Raw genomic sequence first — 20,350 nt, 5'->3', positions numbered from 1 at the left:
TCCCCCCTTGGTTTTGAACCTCAGGGCTGTGTTGTTCGGTGCATTAATATGGAATGATGCTGACCAGCAGAATGCTCTGTCTGCTGCATTTAAATCTTACCTTCCTAATCTCTGGAGCAGGACACATGACTGGGATCTGTGGGAATTCAGTGTTTAGTCTGCAAATGGAGCTGGTCTCACTCCAGATGCATCGGTGCCCCAGGTCCTCTCTCCCCAGGCACTGAGAACAGTCTGCACTTCCAGTTGCACAGTTATAGACCTCCACTAAACCACAGGAGACAGAGAGTGTGAGTTCCTAGGCCTGGGCCTTTCATGACTGCTTAGCTTTATACAATCAAGCACCAAAGCAATCCATATTAATCCATATAGCATATGAAACAACAGGCGAGCAGGACGGTTTGCACACAGAGCAAGCTGAAGGAGCCTTGGCTGTGATCCTAAGGATTTCCCAGAAGTACTGGGCACTCATTCCCACTACAATATGATTTAGCATTAAAAAAACCCTTTTGTCAGTTTATGTTACATTTTTCTAATTCTCAGTATCCACATGGGAAGCAGCTCAGCACAGCTGACTCCATCCTGCTACCAAAGCAATCACATTGCTTCCATTTTCTGTGACAAAAATCTAATCGTTTGTACAATGTTTACATTCCCCTTCCTTCCCTTTAGCAGCTAGGAGCTCTCTTGTCTCACTGTTCCCATTAGGTCTGCTTGTCTCTGCTTCCTAATGATTTTCCTACAGTGCTTTCACCTCTTTATTAGCTGATGCCTGGGTTACGTAACCTTCTCAACCCTCAGGTCCTTAGTCATTGAAATGTGGGTATCCTATGAACCAACAGTTAGACATGTTCAGGAAACATTATTTTCACTTCCCTTCCCCCTCAAACTCCCACGTTTGCAGGAGCATGTAAAACACAGAAATAATCACACTTAGCAATGGCACTTCTCCTGCACTGTTCACCAGAGGGAATCTCAAAGAACTCTACTACACAGTTAACGAACCCTCACAGCTTTCACATGCAGCCCAATCACCCCTTTACAGAGGGGAAACTAAGGCACCAAAAGGCTACATTTTCAAAAAAGTCCACTGATTCTGGGTACCTCTGCTGTGGGGTTCCCTACTTGAAACAGATAGGGCCTGGTTCCAGGAACATGCACAGCTCTGACTGACTTCAGCTGGAATTGGGTATGCTTAGCATGTCACCAAATCAGACCGTGGGGATCTCAAACTCAACACCCCAAAATGGAGACCTTTAACATGCATGAACTTTTTTGAAAATGTAGGCCACTGTGACCTGCCTAAAGTCACAGAGCAAGTCAGAGGTGAGATAGAAAGAGAACCTAGGAATCTTGTCTCCCTCCTCTAATCACTTAACAAACTGTCAATTTTTTGTCTGGGGTAAAATGCTTTCTCTCCCCAGTTCCCCCCACACATAATGCAATAACCCCCCTGTGCTTAGACTACTGATTCTTCACAATTATGCATGAAAATCTCCTATTTTCCATGCAGAAATTGCTGGTTTAGCTCCTTGACTCTGTGTGTCACACTGGGTACTATTAATACTAAGGTAGTGGGCTGACACTTTCTTTGATATTTTTGGAGACAGAAACATGGTTTAGAATAAAGACTGAAAAAGAATGGTAGGAAAAATCAACAAGCTTGGGAGGTTATACTGTTGGCCCCATACAATTGATCTGCAATTGCTTTTGTAAACCTCTGTGTAGTTTCAAATGTACCTATCTGACTAAGGTAGAATAGAACCACAGAAGTTGGTAGAGGGATTGATTCAAGTTATACAAATTTGAATCCAAACTTGGGCTGCATAAATTAACCACTCCTCCATGCAATTATGGATGTGGAGCAATGCTCTTTGATGGACTCAGTGATTTAGCAGGCTACAGGTGTTTCCCTCTCTGTCTTTTCTGATCCCAGTGTACTCACCTGGAGACTCAAGTATCCTCTATTTTGAAGACAAGTGACCCCAGCTCACTTCCCCTTCCCCTTTGCTACCCACCACCTAGATTAGTCCAAGAAATCAGAATGCCTTCATTCTGATCCCCTCAAGCAGCTACTTCTCTGCCCCTAGGAACCTCTCATACTCATGCTCACCCCATACTGAGTTTTCAATGTTCTCCCCACTGCCTGATTCTCCTGCAAGATGCCTCCTTCCACCCTGAGATATCCTACCAGGAAACCTGTCTGTCTGAGCCTATAACTGATGTGTTTCAGTGTTTCTCAGTCTAGGCAGGACCTTCCCACTATAACTCATGCTAAGGGCCTGATTCTCCTGTTACACCGATGTAAATTAAAAGTAACTTCTGTGGTCTCTTTGGAGTCACAATGATGTAAATCTGGTGAAGTGAGAGAAGAACCCACCTCATAGATGCTACATGCAACATTAGCAAATGGTTAGAAAAAGAGTTCAGAGCCTGGCAAAGGCAGAGAGGCAAGTCAGAGGAGGTGGTCAGCATGTGACACTGTATCTCAGCTGGCCAGCCTTCTGAGCTTGTTCTGCCCTAAGTTAGGGGCTTGTCTACACATGGGTCAATGCACACTATAGGGGGTCTAAGTTCTAAAACACACTAACAGGTTGTGCATTAATTGGTCCGTGTAGACCCTGCAGGCGCATGCTGATAGCTCCATAGTCCTGTTTCAGCACTACAGTAAGACATGCTAGGGAACCTAGCAGAGTCTACACAGATCAATTAATGTGCAACACCTTAATGTACTTTAGACATCAGACCTCTGTGGTATGCATTACCCCACCGAGTAGACAAGCCTCTAGATTGGGGCTCCACTTCTCCCCCCTGCACTTTTAATCTGACTTCTTTCCTCCTTGTTTAGTTTGCTGATGCAGCAAGGTCTTTTCAAAGAAGCAAGGAGCTGTTTCTTAGAGATACAGCGTGGATGGGGGAAGGGGGAATTATGTTTACCCATTTTATTCCTTCTCAAGATTTAAAAGAAAAGTGCATTTTTAAAATACATTAGATGATGATCCCAGTTCCCATAAAAGCATCTGCAAAGGCCCTCCCCCATCTATGCTTATCTCCTTTGAGCCAAATTCCTTCACTGACCCTGGGAGACACTTCACATTTTCAGTTGAGATCTATTATTTCAGAATGTCCTGTTCTATACACTAGTGACAAGCGAGCAGTCTAAACTGGGGTGTTAGCCTGAGGACGAGATGTGTGTGTGTGTGTGAGCTGTGTGTGTATGCAGGATGTATTTCTAGGGCTGTAAATGCATGCTCGTCTGGTCAGAAATGTATCTGACATGTGGTTTGTGTGCACACACATGCTCATACATGTTAATCTGTGTGCATATGGTCTGTGTCCCTGCATCTGATACGCAGAGCCCTCTCTCTCATGACTCTACCATGTCTTGTTAGGTTTTTTTAGGAGCCTTTAACTTCACCAGATGAAAGCAGAGTGAAAAATATCTTCAGCCCAAACCTGTCATCATCTGTGGACTGTCAATGAATCTGTCTGGTTTATCCTTCAGCTGAAGGTTTACCGGGAAGATATGGCTTTTTTCTGATGTGTGGAGCTGCATGAAGAAAGAAATGAACATGTGCTAATAACATTTACTAAAATAGCAGATTACCCACACACACACATATGGTGCCTAACATCCTTCATTATAACAGTGCTCATACACTTGATAGCATTGTTTCTCAGAATGAGAGGCTCCAATATTTAATAGGGGAAGCAGGGAAAAAGGAAAAGGAGGGTATTTTTTCTGTCCTCCTTAATTATTTTCATGGAGACCTCAGCAAAAGCAGAACCATCCATTGTGGGTGTATTATTTGCATTATTTAACACAAAGATTTGCGTCTGCTTATCTCTACGTGGAAATGAGTAAGAAAATGTAACAGGCAGCCCTGTCTACATATTTTACAACGTTCCACTAAAATATATGCTTTCCCCAAATCTGCCTAGGAGGAAATTTTCCCCTCAACCTTCTTTTTCAAATGTTTCCACTGGGGAGGCCCAAAGCTCTGTCTGTATCTTAGGTGCATGGCCCTCTTCTGCAATAATAGCACCTAACTTTATAGTGACACTATGGGAACTTGGAAGTTTTGGAAGCATTACTACAGGATACTGAGATCAATGTATGTAAATTAGGGATTACTCTTCAGGTCACAGCTACAGCATCTTTTTCTTCCCAGTTGTTACAAATTCCCCACCATCCTCACTGCTGATACAGTCTCTCCACAAATCTGTACGGGTACATGACATATGTTCAGCTGGTATGGACGAAAGCCTACTCCCACAGAAGCTAATGGGACTTTACCATGGACTGCAGTGGGGGCATGACTAGACCTTGTAAGGGCTCAATTCTGCAGGGTGCTGAGGGTCCTCATCCCCCACTGACACCAAGAGGAGTTGAAGGGACTCAGCACCTTGCAAGATTGAGCCCCAAGTGCCAAAACACTCTTTCCTGCAAAACTGAGCACTGCCTATGGGCAGATTAGAAGCAACAGGATTAGATGAACCCTGTAATAGGAACTATCTAAACGAGGCCGGTGAAGTGTATTGGGACATGCTGGGAACTAATGTATTAATGCGGAGACTGGGTGGGGTGAGAGCAGCTAGACAGTCGCATGGGATAATGCAGAGAAGACAGGAAGCAGAGTGCCCGTGACTCTGGAATGCTCTCCCCAGCCATCAGCATATGCAAAGAGCACTCTGGGGCATCTTCCTGGCGATGCTAAAAGCCGCTTTGTTTCCTTTCCCGGTCCACATTGTTTGAGGGGGAGGAGGTGTTTTATTTGTTGTATGTTTGGGAGGGGGAAGGCTGAAATGGGCACGATCCAAATGCCCCAATTTGAAACAAAACCCAGACTGCCCTGCAGACTCTCTGCCCAGATACTTACCAGGACACCACTGCACTGAATGGTGGAGGTGTTCACCCATCTGGCTTCAAACGTCCTGTCAGTTCCAAAATGACATTCCAAATCAGTGTCCTAAAAACAGGAGAAGACAGGAGAGAGTTTTTGCAACACTATTCTTTTCTATTTTTTTCCCTCACAGTCCGAGATGAACGGAGCTGCAGGGCTTGATTCTGATCTCCTTCTCCTGTGAACATCAGAAGTAATTCAAAGGATCAGTGGCGTTACCAAGGGGATAAATTAATCAGAGATTGGAATAAGACCCAGAGGTTTGAATTTGGGGATTACAGATCCTGATTAACCATCGTTAATCATAAATGATGAAGGGAATAACCACTTAATCACCATCATGTTAAAAATCACACACAGGGACAGATCCTGGCCCCCCTGTCTGCTGCAGAAAAGCCACTCTGACAGGGCAACTGAAGATTTCTTTTGGAGTAAGGGAATCTGCAGCTTGAGTAGGAATGGGAGGTGGCATGGCCAGACTGTATAGTACTTTGGAGAGCCTTAGCCAGCGTAATGACTATTAGGGGGCTTTTATAAGGGTGGAATTTAAAGATGCTCTGAAGCTGCTCTATGTTACACCAAGAGCCAAACTGATCTCTAGCAGCCTTGACTGAGCTGAATTATAACACAGCCAGTCATCTGGGCTTAAAGCCACTTTTGTCTCCCTATGTCAACTGTGCTGAGCAGAGGTATGGTATAAATAAGGATCTGGCACACAGTATTTTTCAAAAATAAATTTCCCTATGCTATGTTAGTAATAACACCAGGGACCCTAGTGTACACATCCTATGTGAATAAATCCCGTCTCCGGGCCTGTCAGTCCATCACCTTTAATGAGCACTAAATATACCCTAAAAACTTCACACCGATTTGATAGAAGAGACTGAAACATGAAAGAAGCTCTTGATTCATGGCAGGAGCCCACTGACTCACACAGCATACATGTGGCAGAGAGAGAAAGGCTGAAATCCTTTCTCTGTGAATCATTTACACCGATGTAATGTATGCTTTTAAACCGACCCATGCCCTCTCCCTCTTTCATTAACACATTAGCAGTCTCAACAGCAGCAGCAACGGATCTCGCTTCCTGGATCCCCTCTGCGCTGGGAACGATCATGAGTTACAGAGCTGTTTCAGAGCAATATAGCAGAACTAATCTTGTCCTGCTGCTCCTGGAGGATTTTGCAGACTGGAGGAGGGAGGAAGTCAAACTGCAAGGTAGTCGTCTGGGCTGTCCTCTGGGAATTGAGGTGCCTCAGTAACCTTCCTGTTTACTCCACTGCTGATCAGGTTACATGTGGTAAGTTTTCCTCTTTAGCCACCTTGTAGTTCCAGAGGAAGCTGGGTTTTCTCCCATTTTGCTGACAATACAGGGGCACATCCTTATTTACAAATGCCAGACCTTAGGCAGGAAACGGCAACCAAGATACAGCAGAGCACAGTTCTCTTGCTGGTGTAATGCACAGAACAAAGTTTTCCCGAAGCATTGTTAAGGTCACTGCCCTACAGCCTGATCCTGCATGCCTGCTGCCCAATCCCCTTACACCTGAAGACATGCCCAAGACCTGCTCATCGTTCTGAAGAAAAGACAAGATACCTGGCTATTGCAGTGTACACGTATTCGGCATGTGCTTCTGTGGTAACTGTGCAGATGAATTAGACCCACAACTCCATTAGACACACAACTGCACTTTGAAAACCTGACCCACAAATGACACAAGGCAGTTTGGCATAAACACCAGCGTTTATTAAAATATTTCCCTACCCCTGTTCCCTGTTATTTCTTCTGTCCCTTCCTGGATTCTTAAACATCCCAGAATGCATCACTCTGTGGCCACAGCTGTGCTTTGCCCCATGCAACCACCGATGTACCAAAGGATTTCACATAAAGGAACATCATTTTTTAAAAATAAAGTTAATATATATTTCTGAGCTGCATTCCAATCCACAATCTGGTTAGTGCAGGGCATTCTGCCCATATTTTTGGACTTATCTTTCTCTTCATGCTAGTTTTCTTTCTTTCTTCTCCAAAATCAGGATCTTGGGGATTGCTCAGCATACAGCTTTGTGAGCATTCCCTTGTGAGAACCAGACACCTGCATGCTCATAGGCCGGAACATGGAAAACCTATCCACAAAAAGTGTGAATTTTATTTCCCCCAAATGTTTTGTTCTAGTGGATATGTTACAATGTGCATAAATCCGCATACTGCACGCATGCCATGAAAGTTCTGGCGTTAACTATAATAGGTCCCTAGAGAATGTCTATATGAAAGTTGAATTTCCCCTTTGGGTGGGTTTAAATATTAAAAACACTCAGGTGGCTATTTTCCATGAATGCCCTTCTGTTAGTACAACTATTTATGTCTCTAATGCAAGGTGGAAATGAGTAAGCTGCTTAGGACTAGATTTTAATGGGAGTTAGGTGCCTAAATACCTTTGAGGACCTGGGACTTTACTCCTCTATGGGAAGAGAGTGGCACTCCCTCAGCAGAGTCCATTTGTCTGGCTCTGGGACTTCTTGTTATGTGCCAAAGTAGGATGACTTGGTTAGCTCATCTGAGCCTTTTTGCTTCGCCTAAAATTCAATTACCTTGGAGAAAGCAGCATTAGCCAGTGAGATTGTAATGTCCTGAGAAGCCCCTGTGGGCATCGGTTCTAGCGAGGCAGGTACAATCCGTGGACAGTCCATGGTGCTCTGTAATTTAGAAGACAAGAAAACAAAGGGTTAGTGGGAAACTTTGCTGAGAACATGCTGAGCCTCCTTATCGCACAGAGACAGAAGGAGACACAGAAGAGTTGTGAAAAAGTCACCTTCAGTAATACCTTAAAGTCAGCCTGAAGCTTACCAAACAAAGTGAAAACACAAGCTGACCCCATGCTGTTGGGGTGACTGCACGGCTCATCAGACTGGGAATGTGACCCTAACTTTTACCTCTGGGTCACCACTTTAAGTCCAGCCCAGGAAGGTGGTGACCAAAAATTAATACGATCTGATGGCTGTTTGGTAGTAGCAAGATGGTTGCCTCAATCCAGCAGACAGCATTCATCACCACTGTCAGCACTAACTGGCACCCTGGCTGGAGGTCTCAGTCTAAGACCAAACGGGAATGAAAATTGAACAACCCTCTCTCGCCTCATTTTGCAGGGCTGCTCCACCATCAGTATCTGTTCAGCAGTTATATAGAGGACTTCTGTTTCCCATGACAGGGCTGTCAATCTGGGACTCTTCACTTGGCACATTAAAAAAAATTATTTGTAAATTAAAAGCAAAACCACATGCTCTCTTCAGATGCCACTCTGGGGCCGTGACTACAGTCCCATTATTACAGTCACTTAAGTGCTAGAGGAAGGGGCCAGAGTGACATTAAAAAGACACACTGTGTTGTACAATGGCAAAGCTTCCTGCGAGACTCCCTCCTATCAGCAGAAAGCAAAATGTCTTGTAAATTGCAATGCACATATCTTTAATCCCCTGCAGAGATTTCACTTCACAGTGGTCTCCTCTGCACATTGGCATTTCAGAAGTGTGTGCGCCTGTGTGTGCGTGAATGGGGGAAGGGGAGGTGCTATGAAAGGCTGTAAGAGGCAACAGGGAGGGCGCAGCCAAAGTAGGATGGCTGAATTTAAGGATCCAAATGAAACTGAAAAATGATTTAAAAAAGTCATCCATCCTATCCACCGTCCTTTTCTTCTCACTCGGGAATGATGGCTCAGATACTGGTCTGACTCGAAGCCCAGATCTTTATGACAAATCCATCCTGTTCTTTCATGAGATGTAAACTACCCTGCAAACAGTAGCAACAAACTGGGCCAGATTCTTCTCTCAGTTACCCCAGGGTACATCCAGAGTAATGCCTTTGACAGTGGCGTCACTGGCATAAATGACAGCAGAATATTTGATCCGATATGCAGACTAATTTATGACAAAGGGCATGATTATCTTCTCAATTACACTAGTTTTACTCCAGTGTAATTCCACTGACTTCAGGGGAGATACTCCTGAGTTACACCAGTGTGAAACTAGAATCAGGCCGTATAACACTAAGACACACAGGTGAACATTTTCATAGTTCTGGAAGCTATGTGCTCTGGGAACTCTGAGCACTTAAAGTGCCTCTCTCCTGACTCTTCTAAGCATGACTTCAGGGACAATGAATTATCTTAAAGTGCTTGTTTGACTGTAGAAAACGTGTTTCAGTTTTTATCAGGACACTGATCTTAATCAAGCACAGTCAGTGCTGCCTCATCATGAAGATTAAATAACAGAGAGAGACACCAGAGAGGGGGAGAGAAGTAAAAACAACAAAGAAAAGGGTTCAAGGGCGATTTCAACCCATAGTCTCCTTCATGAGACTGAAAAGAGTTAAACTGAATGCAGATGGGGACTGACTGCCATTTATGTGAAAACTCCTATGGTCTTGTGTGTCTTTGCATGTCACAGCAGCTGTCTTGGCTTGCCAGATAAATACGCTCAGAGGGCCGATTAACTCGTTGTCCTGCAGTCCCCTCTCCTGCTGTTTACCAGTGGCTGGAAAGGGAACTTTCCAGCTGATTTTCTCATTCATGGCTGGATCTGGGAGAAGGGCCTGAATTTTTAAAATGCTCCTGTGTGGAGCTGATGTGGCATTTGCCTCTCAGCAGAGATGCCACAGGTGCCTGGGTTTTTTTTATGATGTGGAAAGATTTGTAAAGGTTTAATTATTTCTGCTCAGGTTGCTGTCCTGAGGACCTCATTCTCAGCCTGAAGAGTACCTTACTTTGCAAGAAATTCTACTAAAATCAATAGGAACCCAGGTAAGAATGAATCCCCTAGTTAACAGCATTTTCAAGGGGGCAGAATTAGAGATGTGCCTGAACCAGACCCAAGATCTAAATCTGCTTGAACTCTGGGGAACTAAGGATCCAGATGTGAGCTTGCTGCAGGCTAGTCCTAGTCCCCATGCAGTTACCCATGTCAGACAGGATAACACTTGCTCAGCCCCTTTGGTTCTCATACAATAAAACTGTGGGGGAAGCCGGAGTATGGGAAAGACTTGGTGAAATCTTCCCCTCGTGTCTTAACAAACCTCTGTGAACATACAGTTCATCATGACCATTTTCTACCTTACTCTGGAAGTTGGAGATTAATAAATAACCATAACGATAGTATGACCAATGTCTTTGTTTTGTCCCCTATAGTTTAGGATGACGATCTACCCTGCTCACCCTTCTGACCACGTTATTCCACTCCCTTTAGATTCCTCCACTGGCTTCCTCTCCTCCACCTCATCAAGCGCAATAAATGACAGATCTTCAAGGCTTTACATAATGTCCCCTCAGTAATTGTAGGCCTTCATCTTATGCTGCCCCCTGCTCACTTATCACAGTCAACTAGACATCAGCTTGTAAAATGGGTTCTGGCTTTGCAAAAAGCAAAAGCAAATTCAGATGTGGTTTGGATCTGATGCACCAAATGTAAGAGATTCTGCACTGGCATCTCTTAAAATACTTTCCAATCAGTGACTCACGAGCTCTGCAAGACTGTTGAAGAGCAACCCCTAAGGGTGATTTCCTGCTTCCCCTTCTTTCTGAGCAAGTGCAGTACTGGGGAAGGGATGGGCATAAGTAGTAGGCCTTATGGAGGCAGGAGAGGAACAGACATCAGGACTCAGTGGGAGCCTGTCCCCAAAATATCAATCAAAAGGAAAAAGAAAAAAGACGACCAATTTCTTTCTGGATGTAGTTTGGCAGAGCCACCTGCGCTATTCAGCTTCAAACTCATCCTGAGCCATAGAAAATAAAATTATCCCTTCTCTGCAAACTAATGCCTGCTCTCCTTGTGTCAAGAAGCAGCTACTCTCAGATTAAAGAACAGGTTTCAGGGCAATTCTACATTTGTCAGCAAAACTGCAGGTTCCATGCAGTGATTTCTTAGAAAAAAAAAGTCAATCTAATAATGCTGAATTAAAAAACAAAACAAAAAACCCAACCCTGTAATATCCCAGGAATTTCTTTTGGATTTAAGTAGAAATATACTGTGTACAAGTACATGGTGATTATTAGAAACCTTAAGGACTAATCTGTTGGTTGCTGGTTCTGAACTGTCTCCTGTGTGGTGCTACTGTCATCTACTGCCACGCCAGTGAAACCAGTGGGATGTTAGAGTCTAGACTGGTACATTCAGGAGCATGTGTGTGTATCTGGTATGTTCAGCAGCACAGCAGATGCATTCTACCTGAATGTACCTGGAATAAGGAGATCAGAGATGGATGTATCTTTACCGCTTGGGGTAAAATCTTAAATAGCACCTAGGTACCGTATTTCCCCATGTATAAGATGCTCCCATGTATAAGACGCACCTTAATTTTGGGGCATGAAATTTGAAAATAAATGTATTACGGTACATCACCGGTAAGTACCACTGTATAAGACGCACCCAGTTTTTAGACCCCAAATTTTTCGAAAAAAGGTGTGTCTTATACATGGGGAAATACGGTAACTTAAATTATTGTTATACATTTATACAGCACCTACCATCTGATGAGGTCAAGGAGTTTTACGAAAAGGAAATAAGTCTTATTGATAGATATTATTATTTTCATTTTCCAGGTGCGGAAACTAAATCAAAAAGGAAAAAAGTAAGTGACTTGCCCAAGGTCACACAGCAAACCAGTGTCACGGGCAGGTACAGGTCCCAGGAGGTCTGATTACCAGTCCCTGGCTCTCACCACTGGGCAAAGCTTCTCACATTATCCATGATCAATAGGCATTGAGAGCCAATGAAAAGGGCCCATATAATTGGAAAAAGAAAGCACAGCCTGCAAGCACAGTGTACATCTTTATTTGCACACATAATTACTGCAACTAGACACACAAATCAGGTAATTGGGTGTGCAAAGGGGCATTTATGTGCATGCAATAGCCTGATATTCGTGTGCAACTGTGCATTCAAATGTGGGTGCATATTGGCACACACTTTTTTGATGATTTGTCCCTTAATTAAAACTAAACTAATATCCCTGAAGCATCATTTGAAGACTTGCTCTAAATATTTCAGTAGGTAACAGCTGTGAACTCAAGAGACTCAGTGATTCTCAGATGCACCCAAGTCTGGAGACAAATCCTCAGGGTCCTTACCTAACTTTTATTCTATCTCTAGTGAGGCAAATCTCCCATTGACTCCAGAGGAAGTTTTGCCTGAGTAAGGACCTCAGGATCTGTTTCACTGAGCCCTTTTAGGATTGCCTTTGGCTGCACTGATCTTGTCTGATTAGTTTAATCCTCAGCGTTTTAGACAGTTTGTTCCTTTGACAGTCCAAGGATTCTAGAAGCTGAAAAGCTGTGAGGTGAGTCTGTGGTCAAGGGGTCACTGAAACTGCTATCTTCCCTAGAGGAGCAAAAGCAAAATGATCAGGCAGTAGGTGTAACATGCTCTGTGAATGATTTTTCCCCTGGAGGAAACTTAGGGTGGGGGTATGGGTCTGGAGCTTTGAGTTTCCCTCCCCTGTGCATTCAGAGCTGTACAATTCAGGCTTTGTGAAGATACAGGGATGGATTTTGCTCTCATTCCCAGTAGGGCAGTGTGAATCTGGAGGATTAAGTCCATTGAAGCCAACAGAATGACTATGGATTTACACCGGGAACAGAATGTGGCCCACAGAAGAGAATTGGCCTGTGAATGGGGAACAGATTCAGGATGAATACTAACCCAATTTAGCTGATCTCTGGATTCCTTTTTGTGACCCAATAAGATTGTCATTCACTGTAACCCTGGGATACGTTTCGTGGGACAGCGTATGTGACTGTGCATTAACACAGGGAAGATTATTAACACGATGTAGTGATTTGTTATTTTGGAAGTGACTTGCATCTCTTATTGGGTGGTGAGATGTGTCATGGATCTCTGACTGAGGGTTAATTTTAGAATCCCAGGCTGGCTGGCTGCCTATGTTATTTCCAAGGTATCCATCACTGCAGTGTCTGAGACTAATTTACAGTCCTTACTCAGGCAAAACTCTCAGTAGTTAAAAACTGAACAAGAGCTTCAAGATCTGCCCCACAGTGATTAGCGATGGAAAAAACTTTGTTGGGTTAAACGTAGTGAATCCCTCCGTCGATGCAGGATTGTTCCCAGGAGTGTATTGGATAGTGTTTTGGTCTGTCTAATTTTAAATTCAACCTATATTTTTTTTAAAGAAAAGTGGAGCATCAGCTGGTTTGGAAAGCTGATTTCATTTGATGCAAGTATCAAGAGCTGAATTGGGCCAGCTGCTGGAATGTGAGGTTTATGTTCACATGCATATTTGGGGAATCGATGTTTGTTCAAATACCAGTATTTATATGGAAAGAAGGATATTCATGAGTGTAATGAACATCACATTCAGTATCAGAGGGGAAGAACCCAGAGCCTTCAGCACTGGCCCTTACTGCTTGAGCTGCAGGAGTAACTCTGCTAGCAGGAAGCAGTAGAAGACTCTTATCATCTACGTAGAGCAGCCATTAGAGGGGAACATGATCTAGAAACTTACCTACTGCTACATGAGCAAGAATAAGTCGCTGTTTGCATTTATTCATTCTCCTTTTTAGAAAGTTTCTCTCATCCAGCCAGGGAGCAGTAACAGCATCAGGTGATTTAGGTGACTAGTCCCACACACAGAAGAACAAAGAGTCAAAGGGCCAGATTTTCAAAAGAGCTCAGCATGTTGGGTGCTGAGAACTTTTAAGAATCTGGCCCAAAGTGAATGATTCATGCAAGGGCTACAGTTTTATACTGTTTCATTTAATAATTACAAACTGCTAAGAAATTTGTAAAAATCAAAATCTGTTCACAGATGAGTCACAAGCAAAGAAGAAGGTTAAATCTGCAGTGAACATTATTCTCAAAGAATGATCTGATGGCTGTGACTCAACAATTGCATGAAGCCTTTCATACTGTTTTTATATGGCAAGAACAGTATAGAATAAAGTTGCAATGCATCAGTCATATCTGCCTTCTTTGTTTAATGAATTACATGAGTTCCAGAGATTTCCACAATGGGAGGCAGGGTATAAAGGGACATGAATGGAAAGTAATCAGATTTCTGAGGTCAAGTCTGGAAGGTCAGAATGGAAAGTCTCATATAGGGCCCAACTCCTTGTATAAAGGTAACAAGCAAGGGGAAGTCTCTGTCTGAATGAGCTTGAAAGAGGCTCAGAGCGCTAGTGCCAAAGAAATATTCAATTTAAAATGTAAACGCTTGGCTTTGATTGATTGCTAAGAGGCCAATTTTATTTAAATTAACTTCAGTTTAAATCACAGAAGCATGAGTATGCCGAGTCTCTGTGTTATTAGGAGCTGTAATTTGGATAAAGGTGATTTTCTGTGCTCGCCAGTGGCGCTCTAGCAAGTTAGCTGCCATTTCATTAATGTACCACAACAGCCTAGTAAAAACTAAATGAATTGCACGGTACTGCTATATTTATTTTATTGCTTAAATCCAGGTATCCCCAGGTGCATGGAAATCAAGCATTGCTCCATCCATGAATGGTAATAAAGAACCAAAGGACAAAGCTTGCTGAAATGACCAGGAAAGCTTAACAGGCTAATTGGAAGAACCCACACATGGACAATTCTTTACTCTGTTATGAGACACACACATCCCCCAGTGTCAACGGCAAGAAAACCAGAGATAAACTGATGAAAGGAGTTGGACTGACCGCCCTGAAAACAGAAGTTCTCTATTTGGCTGTAGAACAGGTACCGTTCAATGTAAGTTTCCCCACAATGTCTGCTCATGGACCTCTCCTGAATTTAGAGGGACCACTCCCAGAATGGAGAGGGCAAACTAGACTCCATCTCAGTTTTGTATGCCCTCTGCTGAGGCGGCTAACAAAGGTGCCAGTTCAGGCCAATAGTTTATGTAATGTTGACACTTATCTGCTAGAAGCAGGACGGAGCCCTCAGAACCACTTTGCACAGCTCACTGAATAGCCTTCCAACGTAATCACTACTTGGAGACGCCATGTGATCAAGCACACATCTGGAAACTAGCAACAGCTGGGTTCTAATCCTGGCTCTGCTACAAGCTCTCTGTGTACTCTTGGGTAAATCACTTTACCTCCCTTAGCTTCTGTTTCACCATCTCTAAAGTGAGGGCAAGAGCACTTACTTACCTACCTCACAAGGGTGTTAATCAAGGCTGCATAAATGCTAATTATTCTTGCTACTAACTGGAGAGAAATTCAAATGGGTGATAGGCCCTGTAGCCCATCTCCAATCCTTTTACCCATCCAGACAGAAGCATCTTCAGAACTTGTGAGCTTGCTAGTGTCTAGAAAGCCATAACTCCTGTGCACCGACACAAAGCTTTTTATCTCCAAATCTCAGCACACTTTAAAAAGTGCAGGAATATTACCCTCATTTTACACATGGGGAAACTGATGCATAGAGTGAAGCAGAGACTTTCTGAAGGGCATGCAGCACATCAGTGACAGAGCCAGGAACAGAGCCTGTCAACTCACAGCTGACCCCATCTGTAATAACAACCATACAGCCAAGTTACAAAATCATACGCCAAAACAAAGCCCAATGTGCCTTACATTCATCTTTAGTGAGTCCTCACAATCAGAGTCACTGGAGACACACGTGTATTTCTCAGTGCACCAGTAACACTTCCATTTGGTCGAGAGGCAGCTGGTACATCTGAAAAGCATAAAAAAGCAGGTGCACTTTATTATTAAAGGCCAAGCAGATTTCAGTCCCCTGCACAGAACCAAACATCAGTGTCAGGTTATAGTTCTTTGCATACCTGTAAGGCTTTATGTTCTCTCTTTTATGGTCCCTAGGATACATCCATTCAGAGAAGGCTCTGGTCATTGTATCCCTCCTTTCATTGCTGAGGCCCAACTGCTGCTAATGAGGCAGTCCCCCTGACTCTGCATCAAAGCTGACCTCCCCACAAGCAGATAAAGGTGTCACTGCCACGAATAAGTTCATGCTGGCTCACAAAGCCAAAGGTTCTAGACCACAGAGTGACTTTAGGCAGCTTTGAGCCCCTCTCGCATTTTTAAAAATATGTCTTTTAGACTCTATGAATTTTCCCTTAAGTCAGGTAAAGTTAACTTGTTCTGGCGGCTTTTTCAATGGCTTTGTGTAGAGGCTGTGGAATCCTGCACTCACTGGGTCACTGGGTCACATCATTATACCTTGTAAATGTGCGTAGAGTTCCCTGGGTTGAAGCCAGCACCACAGTCCCATTATATCCAATGAGAGATACACGGCTACTCCCAAGCAGTTCTCGAAATGTAGGGGATGGGACTCAGCGTGGCAAATGCATGGATATTGTCTGATTGTTTCTGTTGTTTAACCCTTAGAACCAGAAGACAAACGTACCCAGCCTGAAGGTTTTCAGCAGAGAGGTGAGAGCCAAGTATACCTGGCTTCTCTTCAATCCCCTCTTTTCCTTCTAGCCCGACAGCTGCCTGGCTCCCGGCTCCTAATTCCCGCCTCTCTCTCCAGTGAGGTTCCTCCTGCTTTCTTACTCCTCCTCTGGACCTCCCACAACCACTGTAGCCCTGCCCCATCCAGCAGCTATATCACTGCACAGAGCTGCTCTGGGCTCCATGCCAGTTTGTTTGCACCCCAGGCTTCGCCTCCTGCTGTGACTCGCCCTCATGCCCTGCTGGTTTCCAGCTTGAGGAAGTGGTCAAAAACTGGCAGTGGAATATGTCATGAGGTCAGCCACAAGATGATGGGCTGGTTTCTAGAGCGGCAAGGATGATGACAGGGCTATTTGGGAATCTGAAGGCATGAGTACAAATCTGTCCTCACCTCCCTGCAGCCAGAAACCCTCCCTCCCCTTGGCACAGCAGCCTTTAGATGCTGCCACTAAACTCTTGGAAACTGTCCAGTCCCAAGGTACAACGCTTCCAAGGTCCCCTGAGACTATGGTGATGGATTCTCTATAAATACTATAGAGTAGATTAAATACAGTGGACTGACTAGATACATTAGATGCACAGACAGATTAGTATGGGAGTGCTAAAGAGTTGGAGATTAGCCAGCACCCTAAGGGTTAATACAAAAAACGTTCAAAGAAAAATATTGTTCATGTTAAAAAAAAAAAAAAGAGATAAGCCAGGCTCCATCAAAATGTCCAGATGGCTTGAGAGGCTGCTAGGACCTTCCTGTATAAGTCCCTGGCAATCATCATCCTCAGTCCTGCCAAATCCTGCCCAGGACTCAAACTGTCCCGCTGGCAAGGAGAGCTGTTCCTGCTCAGTTAACCCCACAAGCAAGCACCCTCGGATGACACACATACACCATTTCGAATTGCTCAATTTACATCTGTTCTCCTGGCACAAAGAATTGGGAGTTTCAAGCACCTGGTGGTAAGGTGAGACAAAGCAGAGCAATCCACTGTTTGTCAGCACCCTGCCATCTCCTCCGCACACCCCGAACCGCTTTGGTTGCTATCATTTATGGAAGCTGAGACCACTTACGCTGTCCTTGGGTAAATATTTCCAGTTCTTTTGCAATCATAGATGGTGAAATTGGCCCAGACAATATTTTTGCCGTTGACCCGTACTGCAGTTTGAACAATCACATGATCTGAAACAAGCAAGCCAAAGAATACTGGATCACAAGAGAGTTTCTATTTTTTGCTCAATCTTAGAGGGCAAGGCAAACTTCTGAGTAAACAATATCCCAGCTGCTGAATTTTCTTCTCTGGGGTTTCCTCTGGGTTGCCTCACAGAATTCAGATGTTCCTCATTTATCCCCCTGACCTTAAACCCCTTGCCCTCAAAGTTAATTAGTGTCTTTGTCTACACTAGGTGCTAAGTGGTATTTTAAAATATGTTCACTAAAACAGGTTAGTTAATATATTTTAAAATCCTATTCATTTTCCCTGTGTGGGCAAACCCTTAGAGAATGGTGAATAATCCCTTTTTTGACTACTAACATTTGTACACTATATTTCTCCTGCTGGTTTGCTTAATTGCTTAATTTAAAAAAAAAATCTTATCATAAACACACCTGGGATGAGAGTCAAAGCCTCTTCCAGGAAGTGCAACAATACAAAGCAGTTCATCTCTACCATTCTTCCTACATCTGGGGAGAATATCAATGACCTCTTTTAAACCTGCTTAATATGAGTGGGTATTTTCAAAAGTGCTCAGAGTGTCAGCCTAACTCTGTTCCAACTGATGTCAATGATTAAACCTCCATTGACTGCAGGGGAGCAGTTAGACCAATGTTGAACACTTGTAAAAATCCCACCCGGGAGTCTAGAATGTTTAGGTCAAAATTGGCTAGATTCTGGATGCCTCCCTGTTTGGGTACCCAGCATGAGACAATGTGGACCTGATTTCCAAAGATGTTGGGCGCTTGCATCCTCCTGACTTCAAATGGGACTGTAGGTGCTCAGTGTCTATGAATATCAGGTCCTAGGTATCTCATGCTGAGTGCCCAATATTGTAGGAATCCAAAGTCTGTGGGCAGGTTTGAAAATTTCAGTCTTAGTCTTTTGGAAAGAGCAGCATGCAGATGGTATTAATGTTCCTGAGCTGTCTCCGATCACACTTCACTTTTTCTTTTGGATTTTCTTCTGAAATGTACATTTGAAAGGAAAGTAAAATAGTAATGATTAAAAATAACAACAAAAATGTTCTTATTTCAAAAGGGCTTAAGCCTGTAGATTTCAGTACTTATTAAAAGAAAATTAAAAAACAAATTTTATGCAGGCAACATCAGAAAAACCCAATAAGATACATATCTGAACTGGTTTTTAAATTCCACCAGTAACAATAGATGGATTTGCAAATACTGATTGACAGCTCATCATAGGATGGTAAAAAGATTTCAGGAACTTCCAGCAGTAATTAGAATGTGACATTTCATATATTAGAGAAGCTACTCAGCTTTTCTTTTTTCCAATACTTTCCATATATAGTATTATTTGCAAAAAAATACATTTAAACCCCAGAATCAATGCAACGATTAAGAAAATTAATTCCAAACAAGAGGTTTTGGAATATGTTGAGCGCATTTTCTCTTACATACCTTGATTGGGTGGGAATGCTGGATATTTCTCTCTTGGAAGAAAATCACAGTAAATAAAAGAGATGTCATTTGCGAGGACTTTGGCGACAGTGTGGATATTATTTCCATAATCACAAGACATCTCCATTCCATTGAGACTCGGGATGTTTCCATTTATTTGGATGATAATGCCCTTAAATTTGGACAAACAGTTCAATTATTGCTATAGAAAGTGATTTACAGAGTGGGGCAAGGTGATTGAAGCCGCCAATAGACTCAATAAACCAGCTCAGCAAACATGTCCACTGACAGCTGATTGTTTCATTATATATTTTAATGGCTAAAAAGTCACGTGTACAAGAAATTGCTACAGTAATACACCATTGTCACTACAGAGTCCCATTGTTTCCATAAATAAATATATAGGGTACATTTATAGTTTGACACTCAGAACTAGCCATGTGTTTTATTCAGATAGTCGTCCAAACACAAAGCCAAGGTACGAGCCCCACTACACAACTCTGAACTGCTCCTTTCCATTTGGAGTGTCCCACCTAGCCTATTCCATCCCAAGCACCCTACTAGTTCTATCCCCGCCTCAACTTGGAGCATAAATCTTCCCTTTGCAGCCGCAGCTCCTTGTGGCACCCCAAACACGACCAGGGTGGGATTATGCCCATGAAACAATAAAGGAGAGTGTGGCAAACCAGAACTCTAGATCTGAGCATTCTTGAATTTTGGGGAAATTCTAGTCTGTAGCCAAACCTTCAGGCTGATGACTACCTGTGTTGTAAGCCCATACTGAGCAGACCCTTCTGCCCCAACGAGGAGTTAATGTGATCTTGATTCCTCTTGCCCCACCTAGGAGAGAGGAGCCTCTCGGGAGCTCAAGAGAAGGGGGCAGGGTAACTGCTCTAACTTACTGAAGTGTACATTAAAAAGGCCATTCCAGTTGAAGGACTACAGCTGCTCAGTGGAGAAAATGTTGTTCTACAATCCTCCAAAGGGAACTTCAAATGCACTCTTGTTGGTTTATTTTGTGTTGTGAAACTTGTTGCCTCAGCAGCTCTAGGAACTGAAGGTTTTGAGGGAGGGGCTTTACTTTTGTACATTATCTTAAAATAAAATACCAAGGCAAAGTTCTCTGCAGTTGTGACTCCGCGGCACAGTCAGGGGGGTTACACCAGCAGATCATTTGGCCCCAAACCTCTGCCTCAAAAGAGCCAAATAGGAATCTTTTGCAGCTTTGCGGCTAGGACTGTGTCCCAGCTCTGCCAGACCCAGACCCTGAACTGAACATCTCCCCTGAGCTCTGGGGAAGTTCAGAGATGCATCCAAACTCTGAGTCTCAGACCTATCTCTAAACTTAATTAAAATACAAATTTGCTGCAGATTTAACACTGTGATGAAAACTAAGTACACAGTCAGTGACCCTCTAATCCAGCTGT

General features: G+C 43.4%; 1 protein-coding gene and 1 long non-coding RNA gene across 4 annotated transcripts in view; one reads left to right on the top strand and one right to left on the bottom strand.

Annotated features, from left to right (window-relative positions):
- PLXND1 (plexin D1) overlaps positions 1–20,350 on the bottom strand; it is a 113,912-nt gene that overhangs the window by 57,593 nt on the left and 35,969 nt on the right. For all 3 annotated transcript variants that reach the window (XM_067544353.1, XM_067544354.1, XM_067544355.1), the window contains exons 6-12: positions 18,924–19,095; positions 17,363–17,471; positions 15,461–15,563; positions 7,494–7,598; positions 4,878–4,967; positions 3,454–3,547; positions 101–264 (exon numbers count right to left, since the gene is read on the bottom strand). In XM_067544353.1, coding sequence (XP_067400454.1) covers positions 101–264; positions 3,454–3,547; positions 4,878–4,967; positions 7,494–7,598; positions 15,461–15,563; positions 17,363–17,471; positions 18,924–19,095 — 837 coding nt within the window. The remainder of the gene's footprint in view (positions 1–100; positions 265–3,453; positions 3,548–4,877; positions 4,968–7,493; positions 7,599–15,460; positions 15,564–17,362; positions 17,472–18,923; positions 19,096–20,350) is intronic.
- LOC137150412 (uncharacterized) lies at positions 5,978–16,286 on the top strand. The gene is made up of 3 exons (XR_010918965.1): positions 5,978–6,201; positions 14,363–14,630; positions 16,235–16,286. It is a non-coding gene; the product is annotated as an uncharacterized lncRNA (long non-coding RNA).

This window comes from Emydura macquarii, unplaced genomic scaffold (genome assembly GCF_026122565.2).
Source record: "Emydura macquarii macquarii isolate MOO-44397 ecotype Brisbane River unplaced genomic scaffold, CSIRO-AGI_Emac_v2 contig_968, whole genome shotgun sequence".
NCBI lineage: Eukaryota > Metazoa > Chordata > Testudines > Chelidae > Emydura > Emydura macquarii.
Note: the sequence above shows the minus strand (reverse complement) of the source record. Positions and strands in the feature narration are given on the sequence as shown.